The 18,407-nt window shown below is 42.0% G+C and overlaps 1 protein-coding gene across 1 annotated transcript in view; it reads left to right on the forward strand.

The window, feature by feature from the left end:
* The window catches only part of ofcc1 (orofacial cleft 1 candidate 1), a 73,643-nt gene that overhangs the window by 41,935 nt on the left and 13,301 nt on the right, over positions 1-18,407 (forward strand). Inside the window, exons 17-20 of the mRNA XM_079661821.1 lie at positions 3,585-3,836; positions 6,397-6,649; positions 7,143-7,306; positions 10,352-10,511. Coding sequence (XP_079517947.1) covers positions 3,585-3,836; positions 6,397-6,649; positions 7,143-7,306; positions 10,352-10,511 — 829 coding nt within the window. The remainder of the gene's footprint in view (positions 1-3,584; positions 3,837-6,396; positions 6,650-7,142; positions 7,307-10,351; positions 10,512-18,407) is intronic.

Consider the following 18,407-nt stretch of genomic DNA (forward strand, 5'->3'; position numbering starts at 1 on the left):
TAAAAGTGAATACACCATCTAAAATAATGTTAAAATACAATATATAGCTCATATGTGCGCCTCAGAAGTGAGCCAGTTCAGGACGGATGACTGATACTGTCACTATCCAAAACAAAAGCATTATCAGCATTCTTCAAAAATGAAATGTAAACAAAGAAGAGGTATCTTCAGTCCTATCTCTTGACACCTAAGCTAATCTCACTTCCATAATCACCACAACACTCGTGCATCTGAGCCACTAAGAAAACAATCACGTTATCCGTCAACCTTTTAACTCTATTTCCACACTGTATCTTTTCCCCAACAGCAAGACATCCTCCGACTATGTGGGGAAAGACGTGTGCATTTATAAACAATGCCGGTGGCCCAAATAAGAAAGTGACAGAAAATAACTTAATCCTCAAAATAAAAGGGATAAGTCCAATATTTGAAGTGGCCTCAGACTGGAGGGTTTAAGCCATCAGGGCCCTGCAGAGGGATTGTTACCTTCAGTCTCCTCGGCCCCGGAGCCACCTCGCCATAAATCTGCTATTTAAAAACACCCCACTGTACTCCTCTCTCCCCCCCCCCCCCGCCCCCTCCATCTCTCATTACCCATGCCGTGTTTGAGGTTTAATACTTGTCTATACTTGATATTCACTCTGTGCTATTTTTAAGAGAACAGCTCCCGTTATGTCACGCCACACAACATTAAGGGACACAGCCTGGGAAAACCAGTCCAGGACATGCTTCTTGCTCCAATGGTTGGCACATATACGCTAGTTAAATCTGATTTACAGGCTTTGACACTCTGTAGAAAGGTTTATGGAGAGGGATGAGTCCTCTCGCGACGTGCTTTGATGACGTGGGAATTAACAACAAACAAATCAAAACTGAAATAATGAGGGAACAGCTCCTGGCCCAGATTTCACACAATCATACAATAAAAAAATAGAGTATTATGTGCCAAAGCATGCCTGTTGAAATGGTTGGTTTCATCTGTGGGCCGTTACGCCACATACTATCAGTCGTTCAGGGGACAAGCTGTGAAATATCCTGCAAGATAAAGAAGCCCACACCTCCACCCCCTGCCTTCCCCTCTTTTTCCTACATTGTACTTTTGTAATTGGAGGTGCCATAATGAAATCAATTCAGTGGTGATAACAGATTTCACATCATGTTACCAGTTTCCTTTGGAAGAGGCCGCCACATGAAGACGGCTAAAAATATTCCTCTTTCATGCATCATCAATATCTTCATTATGTGAAAGATGTGCGTCAGGTTGTGTTTGCTGTTTCTGTTTAATGCCACTTGACAGGCTAGCATCTTGCCTGTGTCTGTGTCTCGCTGCTTTTTTGTCTACTCTGTAATTCCACTTTTTGCGAACATGCGGAAAGCAGTTTCATACCACACAGTGAAGCAAGTGGTGAAAAAGCTTGGATTAAAATCACAAAAGAGAAGCAGAGACATGCAATTTCTTGTACATTATGATCTTTTGGTTTGCATTACCGTTTAAAATCAGGTATAAACTCACATTTGACACTGGAATAGCACATGTTCACTGTCAGAAGTGGGGCAAGGAAGGCTAACGCAATACAAAAAAACTGATTCACGAATACACAAATTGTGAGTTTTAATAAAACCTGGGTATGAATGCTAATGAAACGAAGCGAGCAGCATCATAGCAGGGGAATATTGACAAGGAACTCACAAAGAACACTGGCATATAAACAAACAGAAACTAAATCCCAAGGGCTGAAGGTGATTCCACAGAGGTGGATAGAATCAGGGCAGAGCAAACAATCACAAAAGGGCGGGAAAACAAAGACAGGAAGTGATATTAAGACAAGACACAAGGAGAGTTTCTTTACAAAATAAAACAGGAAACAAGACATGAGACGAGTGTTCTTGGTTTTTGTTTTTGCTGTATTATGCGAGATCACATCTAAAATCCCATGTATTTAATTTGCAAGATCTGCTGTATATCTAAAGTATCATTTATGGCTTCTTGTATTCACGAAGTAAATATCCAGAGTAATGCAGAGTTATCTTCATTGCCAGTGCTATTCATTAATGGAGGCAGTAGCATCCCATAATAAAGAGCAGTCTGTTCCTTTACCACATACTGGTCTCATGCAACATTAATAGTGCGGTAAAAACAGTAAACAATGCCTTCAGAGGATTTAATTTACATGTAATGAAACAGCATCAGATGCAATGTACACCCCCCCTGCATACACTATCTTCTACAGCATCTTACTGACCTCACACAAGCTATATAAAGTATGTATATGCATTGTTCATTTAGAATTGTACTATAATGTAAAATGTCAACCATTGAACTGACCGGTATCTAACTTTTATGCCAGATGTTTATCCTTTCTGCTCGATTTTATTTCAGCTGAGCTATGAATATTTATCACCCCAAACTGTTGACTGAGCGTTTTCTGAATGAGTTCTCCCGAGAGTACCGTACACTACACCCGTGTGCATCCTCTCAGTAACTTGATAAACACTTCGGAGTGTGCGTGTACCCACCTCACAGGAACAGGAAAGATGATCCCTTTTGTTTTAAACACAGCTGTTCATAATCCAGCAGCAATGCAAGAGGAGAAAACACAATGCTGCATTTTGATGCAAGTCTAGCCTAATTATTTGGTAAGGAGAGAAAGGGGGGGCAATACAATTGATTCTCCTTTTTTCTTGTTTTTTCGTCTTAAGGCAGTGTATCAATTTCCCTAGATACACACTACAAAGTGAATTCCAACTGTGCTCTGGGACACAGTGGTGAAGCGCAGGGATGTCCACAGGCTACGGCCTAAAGTCACACTCTGTGATGCTAACTGCGCGCTAATGTACACACCTACGTTAGCCTGCGCCTAATTACTGCCTGCAGACGATTAGGGTCATCTGTGTCTGCTTGTGTTGACATGTTCGAACTATAGTCAATTGATTTGTATGCACATCCTTACAATGAACACTAATTTACTACACACACACACACACACACACACACACACACACACACACACACACACACACACACACTGCTATGTATGACATGTTTAAGGCGGGCCTGTTAGAAGCCCATTGTAGCTTGTTTTTTCTCCTCTCCTCTGCTTTCGTTTCCACTGATCTCCACTGTTCCATCTGTGCCCTGTATATGAAAGGGAATAGCTGAGCAGGCCTGACAAAGGGCGGCACAGAGGAGGCAGAGGTGCTGAGGGAAGCTGCGCATTGCTGGAAGGGATTCCTATCTGTTTGTGTGTGCATGTGTGGATGTGTGTCAATTTGAATACTACATTTCCCTACCTATTATTCATTGCATGCATCTGATGAGGGTAAAGACAATGCATTTGAATACTACTCTCTGTGTAATGCATGGGAAAGGAAGTGATTGCACTGGGAATTAAAACGTAGATACATAAACATCAAGTGTTGTAGCCCACCTTATTTTAAATAGCATGTACCCTGTTTCAAATATAATCTTTACCGACACTGCCACATGTGTACAGGAACTGTTACGTAGATAGGCTACCATGTTGTCAAACTATTTGAATGCATATTATTATGAGAAATGTCGGTTCTCCTCTGTCTAAAAACAGATCAGCGCTGCCTGGAGCCGCCTCCCGCCCCTCACGCCTGTCCGAGCGAGCCCGCCTGGCCCTGCGCATGCTACCGTCCGAGCTGGGCCTGCCGTTGCCGGGGCAACAACAGCCGCATAGTAGCTGGCGTGGCTCCGTTCGGCAGCTCGGCCTCATTATGCTGCTGCTGGCTTTGATGTGGTTTGTGAGGCTCTACCTGCATTACTGCAGCCAGTGGCTCTACCTCCAGGCCATAGCAGTTCCTGTCAACAAGTGAGTTTGCTTCCTTTGATATCACCCTGCACACACACACACACACACACACACACACACACACACACACACACACACACACACACACACACACACACACACACACACACACACACACACACACACACACACACACACACACACACACACACACACACACACACACACACACACACACACACACACACACACACACACACACACACACACACACACACACACACACACACACACACAAATGGGTTTAGTGGAGCCTATGGATAGAGATACATAGAGCACAACTACATACTTTTTAAGCACAAACATCACTGCTGACATAAATCTTTTACACAGGGGGCAGACACATGCATAGAAGCGCATATGCAAATTCCAGATACACACACAAGTTCGTGCAAGCTCGTAGTACACACATGCAAAATATGGTGGTAAAATGGGATGTGGCGGGGTCAAGGAGCAAATGAAAGAAAGAGGATGTGCATTGTGTGTGTGTGTGTGTTTGTGTGTGTGTGTGTGTGTGTGTGTGTGTGTGTGTGTGTGGGTGTGTGTGTGTGTGTGGGTGTGTGGGTGTGTGTGTGTGTGTGTGTTGGCAAACAAGCACACACACACACACACACAGTGGATCCGCCCCAAATCATCTGTTTGGAATCCCCCCATTAACATTTTAACAAGACTCTCTCAATATTAACAAACCATTGCTGGGGGAGTTTGCTGATTTCACTGCACAGCTTCATGTCCCAAAAGGCTACATTATTTGGAAGGAATTTATTTTTATTATTTGTTACACGGCATTGATAATGAACAGCAATAAGACACCACAGAACTGTTAAATCACATCTCAATAGCATGTGGTGCTGATTTAATTCATCACAATAAAACAAGCTGGCTGCAAACATGCATACAAGCAGCTTTTTATTGCAATAACATGGCGGTGCAAACATTAAATCATGGAAAGTGATGGCTGACAGAAGAAAAAATGTGGCGGAATTTTTTTTTTTAAATGGACTGAGGGGGTGTACTGTACGGGAGGTGAAAAAACCAAATTGCGAAAACAGAGGGGGTCAACGTCGGATGACAACTTCCACATGTCCAAATCTGCTGCTTTCCCTCGGAGCATTTCTCTCCATGCCATGGCCGGAGCTGGTGGTGCTCAGAGAGAGAGAGGCCAAGTGACAGGCTCAGAGGCGGGGGTGTGTGTGACAGGCCTCCCTCCCTCTCTGTTTCTGTTTCTCCTCCTCTCTCTCTCTCTCTCTCTCTCTCTCCTGCTTTCCCATAATCCATCCTTGGACATCAGTGGACAGCAAAGTGTGCCCCGGGGCCACGGAGTCTCTGGCCCCGATGTTCCTTCAGTCACCTAGAGAACTCCTTTCTTTTTTGTTGCACTTTCATATACTAACACAATAATGCAACAGTCTAAAATTACTACAGTACAAGTCATGTGCTCAAAAGCGGACGTAAAAGTACTCATCATGCACAAATGCACATGTAAGTGGTATATTTAAATTAATTAATAGACTGTTTATGCATCAAGCTGTAAGCAGTGTATTTTTAGCTTTATTTATTGCAAATACGATTTTGTCATGTTGGGTATTTAATTTATATATTACAATGTAATGTAATATGTGCTCATTTTATTTTACTCTTGTAAATACATGTTTATTTTATTGAATATTTTGCTATAATTAAATTAGATCCTACCACTAATCCAGATCCACATGGCCAGGGAATAGCAGGTCACATGCTCAATCCATTACATAACGAAGTGCCACCTGCAGTTTTGAAATGTCACACATCACATTTAAGAGATACAAAATGTGATTTAATATGGAATGATGACCGTCAGTATTTGATATGGGACGATGCTGCCAATGTCAAAATGCTGTTACAAGTTATTGAACTGGAAACTTTCATTGTATTAAATCACGATTCTCTATAAATGAAATATTCCCCTGTCAGTCTTGAAATGAGATTTAGCAATGCAATTTATCTGGAAAAATAGAAACCTGCAGAGTGAAAAAAAAAACCTTTCTGTCTGCACCGGTCATTCAGTGAGGTGTTTTATAGGGTTAAATGTGTGTGTTAGTAGATCTGCTTCAGATAAAACACCAATGGACCTCCACTGTCAGATTAATGGACAGAATCTGAGAGACGCTTGACTCTTGGAGCAAATCAGATGGAAATTAATGAGCAAAAACTGGACTTCTCCTCCAGACTGATGGGAAGATTAAGGAGCTCATGAGGCTTGCGGTAAATGGGGAGTCTGGATAACAAAAGCTCTCAGGTGTTAATATTATTGTAGCGTCTGTCCGTTTATTTTAAGTTTAATTTGATATAAATACACAGATTATCTTATAAACACATCACATTTGACCAGTAAGGGCAGCATGTACTAGCAAACAGCCGAATACAACCTTAATTGTCATCAAACTAATTGAATATGATTGAATCAACCACTAGCAACAGTTTGTGAATTGCCTCTAGAAAGCATCACAAATCCACCACATGCATATTGACACATGCACACATTTCACACGTCACCCGCCTCCGTCTCCTCTCCCTCCAGATTCCAGTTCCACGCACACACGGTGGACCTGGTGTACCAGAGTTCTCTGCTGCACACCCGGGAGGAGCTGGCGATGGTGGTGGTGGGTCCCCTGACCTTGAACGCAGCAACGTTCCTGCTGGTTCTGATCAGATGTGGCTGTCAACAGATATTTGGCTCACTCCCTTCCTTCACGTCAAAGTTTATCATGGCTCAGGGAGTGTGGACAGTCCTCGACCCCCTGGCCGTCTTTGCGGTGGACGCCGTCCTCGGGGTAAGTCACTTAAAAATAACTTGGACACTTGTGCACTTTAAATAGGAGTTCACTTTATCTTGGCAAAGTGACTTTAGATAACAAAAAAAAGAGGGGGAGGGCGTTGGGTGAGAATGAAAATGTGCAAGGTTGGATGGGTGTCTTTTTTTAGCGGTTGATTTCATTGTGACAGTTCAAGAGACGAAGATGCTGATTGATTTGGACTCTTGACATGAGGTTAATGAAATGGCATTGGAATGGTGTCTTATAATAACTCCTTCTTTTTGGTACTTATTGCTAAGTTATACATTTTGTTGGATTTGGGATTGTATTCTATGTAGAGGGAGAGGAGCACCAGCTGACCAGTGTTCGGTCCTTGAGCCATCATGTGATCTTTCTGATACATCGTAGTCCCGGGCAAGAGCTTTACCATATTGCAAATGTCCGGTTGTATAACAGTTATCCATATATGTCTGTTTTGTTCCTTCTTTTCTTTCATTCCCTGTCTCCTCAGCGTCTCGCCTACAGCCCAGACACACCGGTGGGAGACGCAGCCAAGCTTTACTGGCACTTCTTCAGAGTTGACCAATCAGGTGCGGCGGGAGTGATCATCACTCTTTTCCTCTATGCAGTCATCTTCCTGCTGTCCGTCACCATCCTCTTCATCAACATGCTCAGGTCAGATGTGCAGGAAGGCGGGGACGGAAAACAAATCCGATAATTTGGTAAAACTTGCTAATAAACGGCATGTTGGATCCATGACCTCCAACATGATTAAAACGTAGAGAAATATGTTTCAATAGCAGAAATCTTCACTACATTAACAATATGTTTATGTATCTTGATATTATATGGATCTTATGATATCAGACTTGATCCTGTATTGACAGAACCCAAATGGAAAGTCTTCCAATGACGAGGAAGACCCTTTCTGTGGCCTCCTACTCTCAAACACCCGTTCAGAAACAACTCCGAACCGTCTAACCCTGCAGCCTCGTGCCATATCCACCGTCCACCATTTGTTTCCTCTATTCACAGAAAAGCACCAAAAAAATAAGCAGAAAATGAAAACAAATGTTGATCTAATCCATTTTGATTTTTTAGTCCCAAAGAATTACTCATGCAGTTATGCATCAACCTCACACATCTACACACACATAAGCAGAAATACACAACACAGTTACGAAAACACCATACTCTGCAATTGGTCGGAAAATGTTATAGCGTTCTTAATCCAAAAGTGTGATGTGTTTTGATATTGCGTGAACGTATAGCCCCCTTACACTATCTGATTAGACGGAATGTTTTTCATGGTTGTTATCACTGCAGGTTTCATACATATTGAAATGGACATCTACACGGTGGGGAACACAAACACTGTACAGTATCTCACCGTGTCTTCACCTCATGTCTTGCAGTTTGAGGTCGCCCATGCTGAACCATTTACTTTTTGTTTGTGATATGTTTTAGCACCTCAGACTCTTTTCTACCAAGCCTTCATGGAGCTTCTGTGACTAGAGTTCTTAGTCAGCGTTGAGTCAAACATTATCTTCTGTCTCCGTTTCAGAAAATGACAGGAGATTGGCACTGCATTGCAATGGGAGGGTGGACTTAAACATGCACCGCAGAACTACTAATTCCAAATTCCCGGCTTAAAAGATGACTATTGCACTTTTTAAATAATAGAAGGACATCATTATTTTCAGCATGGTAGTGAAAAAGTAGAAGGGCGGGTGATAGATTACTGAATAATGTAACTCAGTATTCTTCCAAGGTGTGTTCTCCCACCCCCATATAGGACCAAATTCCATTAACGGCTCAAAATGTAAGAAAACCCTTATTGAATTAATCAGTTTGAGATTGGCGGCCGAGGAGAGGGTACCATCTAATTTCAGTAAGCGGGACGCTTATCGGGCTCCGACTAAATGGACAATATTAAAACAGCAGCGGGGAATAATGACTTCTGCCACTCAACCGCCACGCTGGTTTGTATTGAATGTAGGCCACGAGGCTGAAGCAAGGCTGATAATTTTATGGGTTACAGTTTCCTATTGGCTGCAAAGGAAGGGGGCTCTGACACAGAGCGTGACCTATTTCTAAAAAAAACGCCTCTGGCTATATGTATAGATAGAATGGACTGTTATCCTTTTTTAATTACATTTTAGGCAGCCTTTATTCACTGGCTGCAAATATACACATCAGTGATGTGCTTTAAATCTCTATACTGTTTGAAACTTCATAGATACAAAAAAGTGAGTTGTGGTGCAAATACATGCAAATGATTACAAGGGTCAAAAACTAAAAATATACTTAATTAGCATTCTCTTACTCAAGTGATGTCCTTCTCAAGTGTGCATGTACAGTTTACATCTGGACATAGCCTTACCATCGCAAAATCACTCATGGATCACCTCTTCTTCAAGATTAACAGCTGATATTTATAGTAAATTCATGAGCGTTGGCATGGGATTGGGAGGTAGGGCAATTATTGTAATTGTTTGTCAATAAAGTATAAATATCATAGTCAAAGATAGAAAACACTGCATCAATAATTAAGTTGTAATGCTTTCCCCACACAAACAAGCCCTTCCATTTCTATCCACCCTGCTAATGTCGAATATTCTGTTCAAATGTATTCCATAAGTTAACATGTCCTTAAGGTGACCCCTCCACTAAAGGAAAGCCTTATCATCAAGGTCGGACCCCCTATATAAGTTACATATACTGAAATTCAGAGCACTCCCAACACCAAGGAAATCAGCCAGTTTTGAAGTCCGAAGATGCAAAGATGCTGATTTCCTCAAAGAAAGCGAGCGCATAAATGAATGAGAAGCGCAATTCAAGTGTAGGATGAAAATGAATGCATGCTATTCCTGTGTCTGAGGTCAACATTCTACAAACATCCTTCTCCCAAGAGCGATGGGGAATGATGCTGAGTTCAAAGCTCCACACCAGCTTCTCGTATAAATCCCCGTCTCCTTGATGTTGGTTTTATTTGAGAGTTGATTACCCTCTGACAGGATAGATTCTCTATGGAAGGGCGAAAGGTCTGCTGGTTTTGATGGTCAGCCAAGGCATTTGTTTACAGACATGGTGATTGTTTTTAGGGGTTGGCTGCGTGCACCCTTGTGTGGTAAAAGAAAAGCAACACTTGCGCTCATCGGGAGATATGAATCAATACGCCTTCTGCTTCGCCGAACGTTTTCTTGTGACTCAGGCCGGTCTCTCCAGACACATCTGCAACCAGCACGTCCATTGCAGCTGCCATCTTTGAAGCTCGCCAATAACACTGAAGACTATCCCAGGATCTGACTCCCACACAGTAACAGATGTACCACCGCGCAGACACACAGCCAGCGCTGCAGCTTGTCTTTACAAAGTGCTTCCTACTCACAGGCCAATTTGTTTGATTCCTTTTGCTCTCTCATTGTGTTTGTATCGATGTATTAGACTTTTGTAGTGTCTAATCAATAGAAGTTCTTCCAGCAAGTTGGGATCACTGTGATTTGACCTGCTCCATACAATATAAGCCAGCCAATATGAAAACAATACATGATGCTAGGAGCTAGCCACAGAGCTAGTTAGCTGTGATTATAACCATTAAAACAAATATGCATGCGTTTCCTTGCTTTGGCATTTGACCCCATGTGACCTTTACAGGGCTGTGATTCAGAATGGCGTCACTGCGTCCCCCCCCTCATCACTTATTTTCTCCCCTTCCAGATTTCACAACGATGGGCGCATGCTGGATGTCTTTCAGCGCCTCACAGCCAAGGAGGGAACTTACTTCCTGCCTCAAGACCTGGAGCTGTCCAATCAGGAACTGAGCTACATTGTCAAGAAGGCGGAGCAATGGAGAGGCTTCAACGGGGAGAGGCGCAAGGTAAGCAGCCGTCTCCTCAAACGCTTGGTGATTAATTGGGCTAATGGATGTTTTCTTAAGGAGAGACAAAAGGTGACTATCATTATCTGTTGGATTGGTCTGTAAAGAAAGGGATCACAACTACAATACCACATCCAATCGGGTCACTTTAACCAAGATATTACGTCCGAGGAGATGTATAGAACAGGCTCATTTTGTATCATTACATTTTCTTTAGTTACATTTCAGAAAGCAGAGAATTCATCTCAGAGGTCTTTAGCTTCATTCTAATTAGTACAAGATAATTACCAAAACAGAAACTCGGCTAGCGGGCTGCCTGATTAGTCTGTGGAAACCAATTTCCGAAGATATTTCATTAAAGTAAGACTGCTCAATCAACACACATACTGGGATACATATGTGACACTGGGCATTCTCCAGACAACTGCTAGGGACATGCAGGATCCCACTTCCTATAAATGCATATCCCCATGAAATTACTATTGCTCACGAGAGGCTGTCGGATGTTTGACAGCCGGTTGGTCGATGGAGATGACACAGGGAAGGGCAGTGTATTAGCGCCGAGCCTACACCCGATGTAAAATCTTTGCATAGTGATTGAAAATGTGACTTGTTGAGATAAGGGAAAATGGAACGCAGCGATCAAACTGCAGCCACCCTTTAATTTATCCTGCAGAATGTGTTAGTGGCACACATCGCTCGGTGTTCTCCATGTTCATTAACTCCGCTGCTCTTTGCTCACACAAGTTCACACGGCTGTGAAGGGGTGAAATGGAACCAGAAACTTCAGTCAAACCTTGGTGAATGATTGACTGCAGTTCAACAGTTGGTGTCTACAAAAATAGCTAGAAAATACAAAAAATATAACCAACATTTTGACCGGACACGAGTGACCTCACTTCCTGTTCTCCTAATTCAGAATCACTGAGAAGAATGGGATGAATAAGACAGAACATGATGACTATTATTTACTTCATTTGTACCTAAAAATACATTTATCTTACTTGAAACTGTCTTAAAACATCCTATTAAATTCAATAAGCGTCCTACATAAATAAAGAGTTAATCTGCTATTCTTTTCCCACCTGTTTTTAAGCCTTAATGAAGTGCAGCCCTGCCTCAGAGAGGTGACTACACCACTGCTAATGGGATGGTGATGGACCTGTTTATTGGGAGAGAATTGAACCTCCCAATGTTTGGAGACTTTGAAAGAAATTACATCCCTAAAGTTTGTGATTAAGAAAATGCTTCATTTAGCCGCTGATGGCCTCTTGCTGTGGTGGCTCGGCTAAATCATCCCTGCATTACTGCATATCTTCCTCCACAGCAACAATTACAGCATAATTCATATTATCCTTAATTTGCCGTTATTAAACTGATAAAATGCTAACACATTCTCCAGCATGATGAAAATGTAGGGTTATTGCATTTTATGATTTTTACATTATTCAAGCCGACCATTTTTCATCAAAATAAGATGGGCCGTGCCATTATTTCATAATTATTGGAACAATTTCTCCTGTGAAAAGGGTCACTTTCCCAACTCAGCAAAGACATATCCCTATTAGACTAATTTGCCTTCATGCTAATTTTTGTCATTTTTCCCTCATTAACTATTTATCATAGACAGGGAAAAAAATATATTCATGAAGGCGAGCAAAGGAGCAGCCCGACAGAGCTGAAGCTAATATTTTGCAACTCTAATGATTTTTTGCATCCTTAATTAGATAGAATAAGGTTGATATGATTAGGTCAGGATGTAGTGTTTTTCATTAAAAATACATTTCAGAAACTGTATTCCAAATATGCCCTTGCAATTAAATAATGAATCCGACGCATTCCTTATTACGGAACCAATTAATATCAGAGGCAAGGGCGTAATTTTAATAACAGTGGGCCACGAGGCCTTCATTAGCTGAGTGAGAGAGGGGAGGAATGAGGAGAAGGAAAACAAGGTGCTTACAGGAACAGCAGCCGTCTGATATTGAGCCAATTTTAGAAAGTTATTGAACAGCACGCTCTTAAAAGGATATGACATTTTCAGCAAATCAGATATGTTGCAGTAAGAAACTGCACAAATGTTTTAGACTAATTTGATACTGGTTGTTTGTCAGGTGCAATACAGGGCAACTATAGTATCACAAGAGAATATTTGTTCAGGTTCATTTAGTATTTAATAAAGAGTAAGGTATGCAGCAATGGGACAAGAAGAGTGTCATGTTTTATGTTGAGCAGACCTTATTTAAGATAACAGGCTATATATGTTGGCATTAATAGTAAAAAGATTTTTTGAAGTTTCTCAATGCCATGTGGTTTCACAACTTTACACTTGGCAAGATAACAATACAGGATTTAGTTAAAGCAAATAAAACAAAATCAAAGTTTAAAAACTGTTTCCCGGATGCTGTAACTCTAAAGTCAGCACATTTCGTCTGACGCTGCATCTCCCTCCAGCACTGAAACATCCACATTCAATAACCAACCTGCAAATGGCCTATGATTATCAAACTTGTAATTTCCACAAGGCGGTCATTAAACATAATCTAATTTTTACTTTCTCGCCAATTAACTTTATATTATAGATTCCTGCATGCCATATGATCATTTGAGTTCCTCTGAGGTTTAAATATGACTCTGAGGTTAAGATGTCAGCAGTGGAGCTTTAGCAAAGAGTGTGAATGAGTCACAGATCCATCTACCTGTGTACTCTTTAATTTGATTTGTAGGCAGGAAGGAAGGAAAAATAATGACTTTCCATCAAAGATCAAATGCCTCGAGTGTTGTGGTTAACAGCTGAGTTGGGAGGGATTAGCTCAACCACCAATTTGTCATGATTGAAATTCTTCAAGACTTACCTCACACTGCTATTTACATAAGTAGCGTCCTTTAAATACCAAGTGTGCTTCAATTAAAGAAATATTCTTTATAATGAAGGAATGTTCTTATATCCTACTTTAGTGTCACTTGGCAGCTGTTCTGTATCACAATCAATGTGACTGTGTCTTTGTGTTAAGGTGGTTAGCATGGAGGCTAACAAAAGCTTTGAATACAGCCAAAATAAAAGGTTTCCATTTGTTTATTTAACTGCTGTTCACACTGCAAATGAGTTAATCAGAATAACATTTGTACCAAATGAAACAAACAAAAGTCTTCACTTTCATAGCGTGTTAAGTACTATCATGCTCTAAGCTAGTGTGTGTGCTAGCTAGCTCCACATCATACTAGTTCAGTAATGAGCCCCATTAATTATGTAAAGGCAGTGATGCAGATGGACCTAATTAATTGTCTCCCGTCACCCCGTTGATTACTGTACCTGGAAGGGAGGTGTTAATTTCTGTAATACTTAAGCAGGTACGCAAACTGTTTTGTCAGAGCCACCGCCATGACAATGACGGAGTGTAGCGCCGGCTGCAAAGCTCTTTTCCTGTTAATTCACCAAAAGTTTCCCAGTGGTGGTGCTAGTGACATTGTGATAATTGAAGGAGAGAGGGAGAGATTAAAAGAAGTGGGGGAAGGAGGGAAAGAGGGGGTTTGAGTGGTGGCCCTGGAGATGTTTTCCCAACCTGATTGCATCAACATTTGCGTACCTTCGTGCCGTTTGTCTCCGTATGTCTAGGTAATGGGTTACCAGCGGCGAGTTTGGGAACACCCAAGGTGCTTTGCAACAGCAGCGTGGTTGGTGGGGAGTAAACCTGTTGAGAGTCAAACAGCACAGATTGGAGTGCTAATGATAACCTGAGTCTGGGAGGCTAGCTGTTAATCATGTAGGATGTGTTCTCCATCTTAATGTAAAGCAGTGACATGATGGTACCTCCTGATCAAAGCCATACCAGCGCCATTTTGTTTCCTACCAATTACAAATAAATAACTTGGTGTTTAAATATTGTTGAAAAGTTCAATCGGAAATATTCTGTAATGCCTCTCGTTTTTAGACGAAATAACCCTATCCAGGCTACTATAATTACTAACTACGCCAAGGAGGACACCTTAAAGCTCACGAACACACCTTAGACGGAAGAATAACATTCAAACTCAGGAAACAAGATTATCCCAGGGGCATTTGAATGCAGCCTTGGCTTTGGCAGGTCTTTGCCCTCTACTGTAAGTGCCGTTTAAGTTTACAATAATTTCATGTATCAGAGTAAAGGAGTCAGCATGGCATCTTTACTCACAAATCTGATATGTGGCAGAAAGGAACTGCAAAATACAACTGGTTGTTTGCCAGGTGCCGTCCAGGGCAGCTATGGTATCACAGGTGAAATACTTTTGAGGGTAATTGCATCTTTACTCTCGGTAAAAAAAGACAATGAAATGTAGCACTTCACGTCGTGCAAATACTACAGTAAAGTGAGGATGAGGCCATCCGAGACAAAAATCTAAACTCAGGCGAAGGAAGAAGAAGATTTAAAGAGGAAGGCGGACAGAGGGGGTAGTGGACTGTGACAGGATACACAGGAACCGCTGTCACACAACAATAGGACCCTCAGCTCCTGAACAGGAACCCAAAACAGCAAAACAGGAACACCAGGAGAGGAGCTAAGTGCTTCAGTAGCCCAGGAGGGGTCGTCTAGAGTCAGAGGGCAACTATTGGTCTACGGTTGGTGTGTGTGCACGAGTGTGTGTAGGCGTGGGATCAACAAAGTTCGCCCAACCCCCCAATAACGTCTACCAAACAGCAATGTATTGTGTATTCGTTCATGTGTACATTTATGCATGTGAGTACACTGTCATTTGTAAGTGTGTATACTTGCAAACCTTTCTACGCCCGCATGTGCATGTCACATTAAAGTGGCTTCTTCAATTACAGGGGATGGGTTCTTTTTTCTTTTTTTTGTGGACAGCGCTGTGGGCCCCGATGGCCCGAGGCGATAGCGAGCAGGCAGGCAAGGACACGAGCGACGTAGCAGCAAGCACAGCATCCAGTCGGAGCATTAGGGAGCTCAATATGAGATATGACTGCACAGCTACATGCCTGTGTTCCTGAAAAGGTCACGGACTTTGCTGGGCAGTAATGTGTGAAAGCGGTTCACAGTGTTAAAAAAAAAAAAGGAGGGTAAAAAAAGCAGATAAAGATCAGACTCATCTCCTCTCCAATTCACACATATAGGGTTTTAAAGACGCAAATGCTTGAATAACTACTTTCTGCACAACTGTTCTTTTAAGGGCATTTCCCATTTACCCAGCTCTATCTTAAATGAGCTGTGGGTGGCGAGCTGTTAACCCTTTGTCTGTTCCTTTGTTCAAGTCAGCATTTTTCTTTTTGATACACGCGCCTCTTCTTTGACCTCTGTTCATCACCTGCTGTTTGGAGCAAGAGGCACACCCAAACCCATTCATACTTTCCCAGAGACCTGGCCATGTGAGGGGATGGACCCAGGAATAGGTATTATCATAACTTGTATAACAAACAAACCACTAAAGTTGGACATTTTAACAAGGGGATTTATGGGGATTGACTTGATTTATGAAACCAGCCTGAAATGGCCGTTCGAGGAACTGCAGTTTTTGGCACTTCCGCATTCGATACATTTTTAGTCCTGGTAGTTTTCAGTGGTTTAACAAACAAAGCTTGTCTGGCTCAGTGGACAAGGGCTATCACTAATGGTGTCACATCGTAAGATTCATTAAGTGCGAGTATCATCTTGAGATCGGGTTTTATATTACCAAGATATGGTTATTCGGTGTGAACACAGGCGGATCCCACCAATTTCACAAGGTCATGCACTCCCTTTTCTCCCAAACACAACCCTATAATGTCTCATCCCATTTCTAAACAGCTTTAGCAGCACATCGAAGGAGAAAGCAGAAAGTGTTCCAGTATGAACTCGTTGGTGTGAACAGTTTAATTACAGGGAGTGTCAGCCCCATTGCTTAATGTGTCCCTCACAATTAATCCAGGGAGAGGATGTCATTATCTACCAAAGCCTGGTTCTGGGCAGGCTGTTCTTTCAGAGGCAAAGGAGGGAGGGAGTCAAAAAAAAGGAGGAGAAAGCCAGTCAAAACAAGGAAGTGCCTTTGGTTAGCCGCCTACAGCATGTTCGACCCCGGTGTCACAGAACAGGATCAAGCAAAGATTCTTGGAGGCCAATTCCAAACAATGTGTTCTTCGAATGTTTCGGACACCTGCCTCATGTGACTGTCAGTGAGGGAGAGATTTTCTAGTATATGAGAATATGAGCCTGTCAGCTGTCAAAACATGTCCAGCTGGAGAAAGTTAAATTGACGGCAGTTTTTTTACCACTTCGAGATGCTTTTTGGTTCCTCCTTCCTTGTCCTCATCCTCAACCTCCCCTCCTTCCTCCATCCTACAGACCCCTGGCCTGTTCCCTAGCCATTCCATAATGGGAAACATCAGGCAACACATTCGACTGTTGAAGAGTGGGATAAGATTTAGTAGGAGGCCCCGACACATGGAATCAAAATTAAGAGGACAGCTCCAGGTTTTTCTGCGTGTGGATACACTGTTAATGTGGTTTACTCAACGTAGAGTAAATGTCACATGACTTATACAGTATGCAGAAAAACGTTGCGTACTCTATGAGGCAACGATGAACATAATGCTAACTTAAACTCATCTATAAAGGTGCAGCCTTTAAAGAGCCTGTGTCCAAGTGGCTTTTGGACTTGAATTGACACTTTTACTCTATTTTCATTTATTTTTATAAATGTTTATTCTAAGATGTTGCCAATTCCCCATATCCTATTTCCCTCCGAGTTAAATAAAGTATTCAGATTCTGACTCCGTAGAGGTTTTACAGCCCAACTTGACAGATCTGATTCTTTGTGACTGTCCGTCGTTAGTCACTTCTTTCCCCCTTTCTCCCTTCCTCTCCTTTAAAGAGTTTGACCTTGGCCGCTCCCTGCGGCCCGGAGGGGATGAGGAAGGTCTGGTGATCGTGACAGGTGTCGCGTCTTAACAGCCCCACATGACATCCCGAGGAGAGATAGACATTTGGAGGGGCTTTTTTTTTTTTATAAGGGTTTCACTTATAACCTTAAAGAGACAGTATGTGTGTGTGTGTGTGTGTGTGTGTGTGTGTGTGTGTGTGTGTGTGTGTGTGTGTGTGTGTGTGTGTGTGTGTGTGTGTGTGTGTGTGTGTGTGTGTGTGTGTGTGTGTGTGTGTGTGTGTGTGTGTGTGTGTGTGTGTGTGTGTGTGTGTGTGTGTGTGTGTGCGTCTGCGTGTTACCGCTGATTCCCTAACTCTCATTTCGGGTTATTGGCTCGGATACTTATCACCTCCTGCCTGGGAGGCCTGATTAGGTTGAAGCTTCTCCAAAGTTACATTTTGGATATCAAAGGCAATACTCAACTTTGACATCTGTCTGCAGCATCTTCATACGGAGCCTGGAATTCTGAGCAAACGTCTTAAAATATGTCTTTCATACACTTTAAGTCGGAAAATGTGTTTACAAGGATTATCAGTGGGGAGCAAGTCAACATATTTTTCAGTGTGATTGTTTGCATGATTCAACTTTTGCCAAATATAACTTATATTAGAGGCATGAATGCACATGTGTTACGTATATAATCCTTTAATATTGCTTATATCTTAAATTAAACAAACAAGTTGTGAATTTGCATTTTTTTTTACTTTGGCTTATGTGTCCATGATGAAGGTTACATATCTGCAGGTGGAGTGATTAATTTATCATCTTCAATGTTTTAATCATCCTTCTTTATTATCTCTGAGCACACATATTTTCCTTTGTTAAATAAAGTTGCAGGTGAACTTCAATGTGCTCGAAACAAACCTGGAAAAGTGATCTCCTGAGGGGAGTGAGTCAGACATGGTGTGGAAGTGAACGATGGGCTACTATCGGAGTTGTTTACTGTAGGCTGGGAGTAGGCTTTATTTTCTGCAAAGGAGATTAGTAACAGTGAATTATGCATATCTC

The sequence above is a fragment of the Notothenia rossii genome, assembly GCF_949606895.1.
Source record: "Notothenia rossii genome assembly, chromosome: 12".
Taxonomy (NCBI): domain Eukaryota; kingdom Metazoa; phylum Chordata; class Actinopteri; order Perciformes; family Nototheniidae; genus Notothenia; species Notothenia rossii.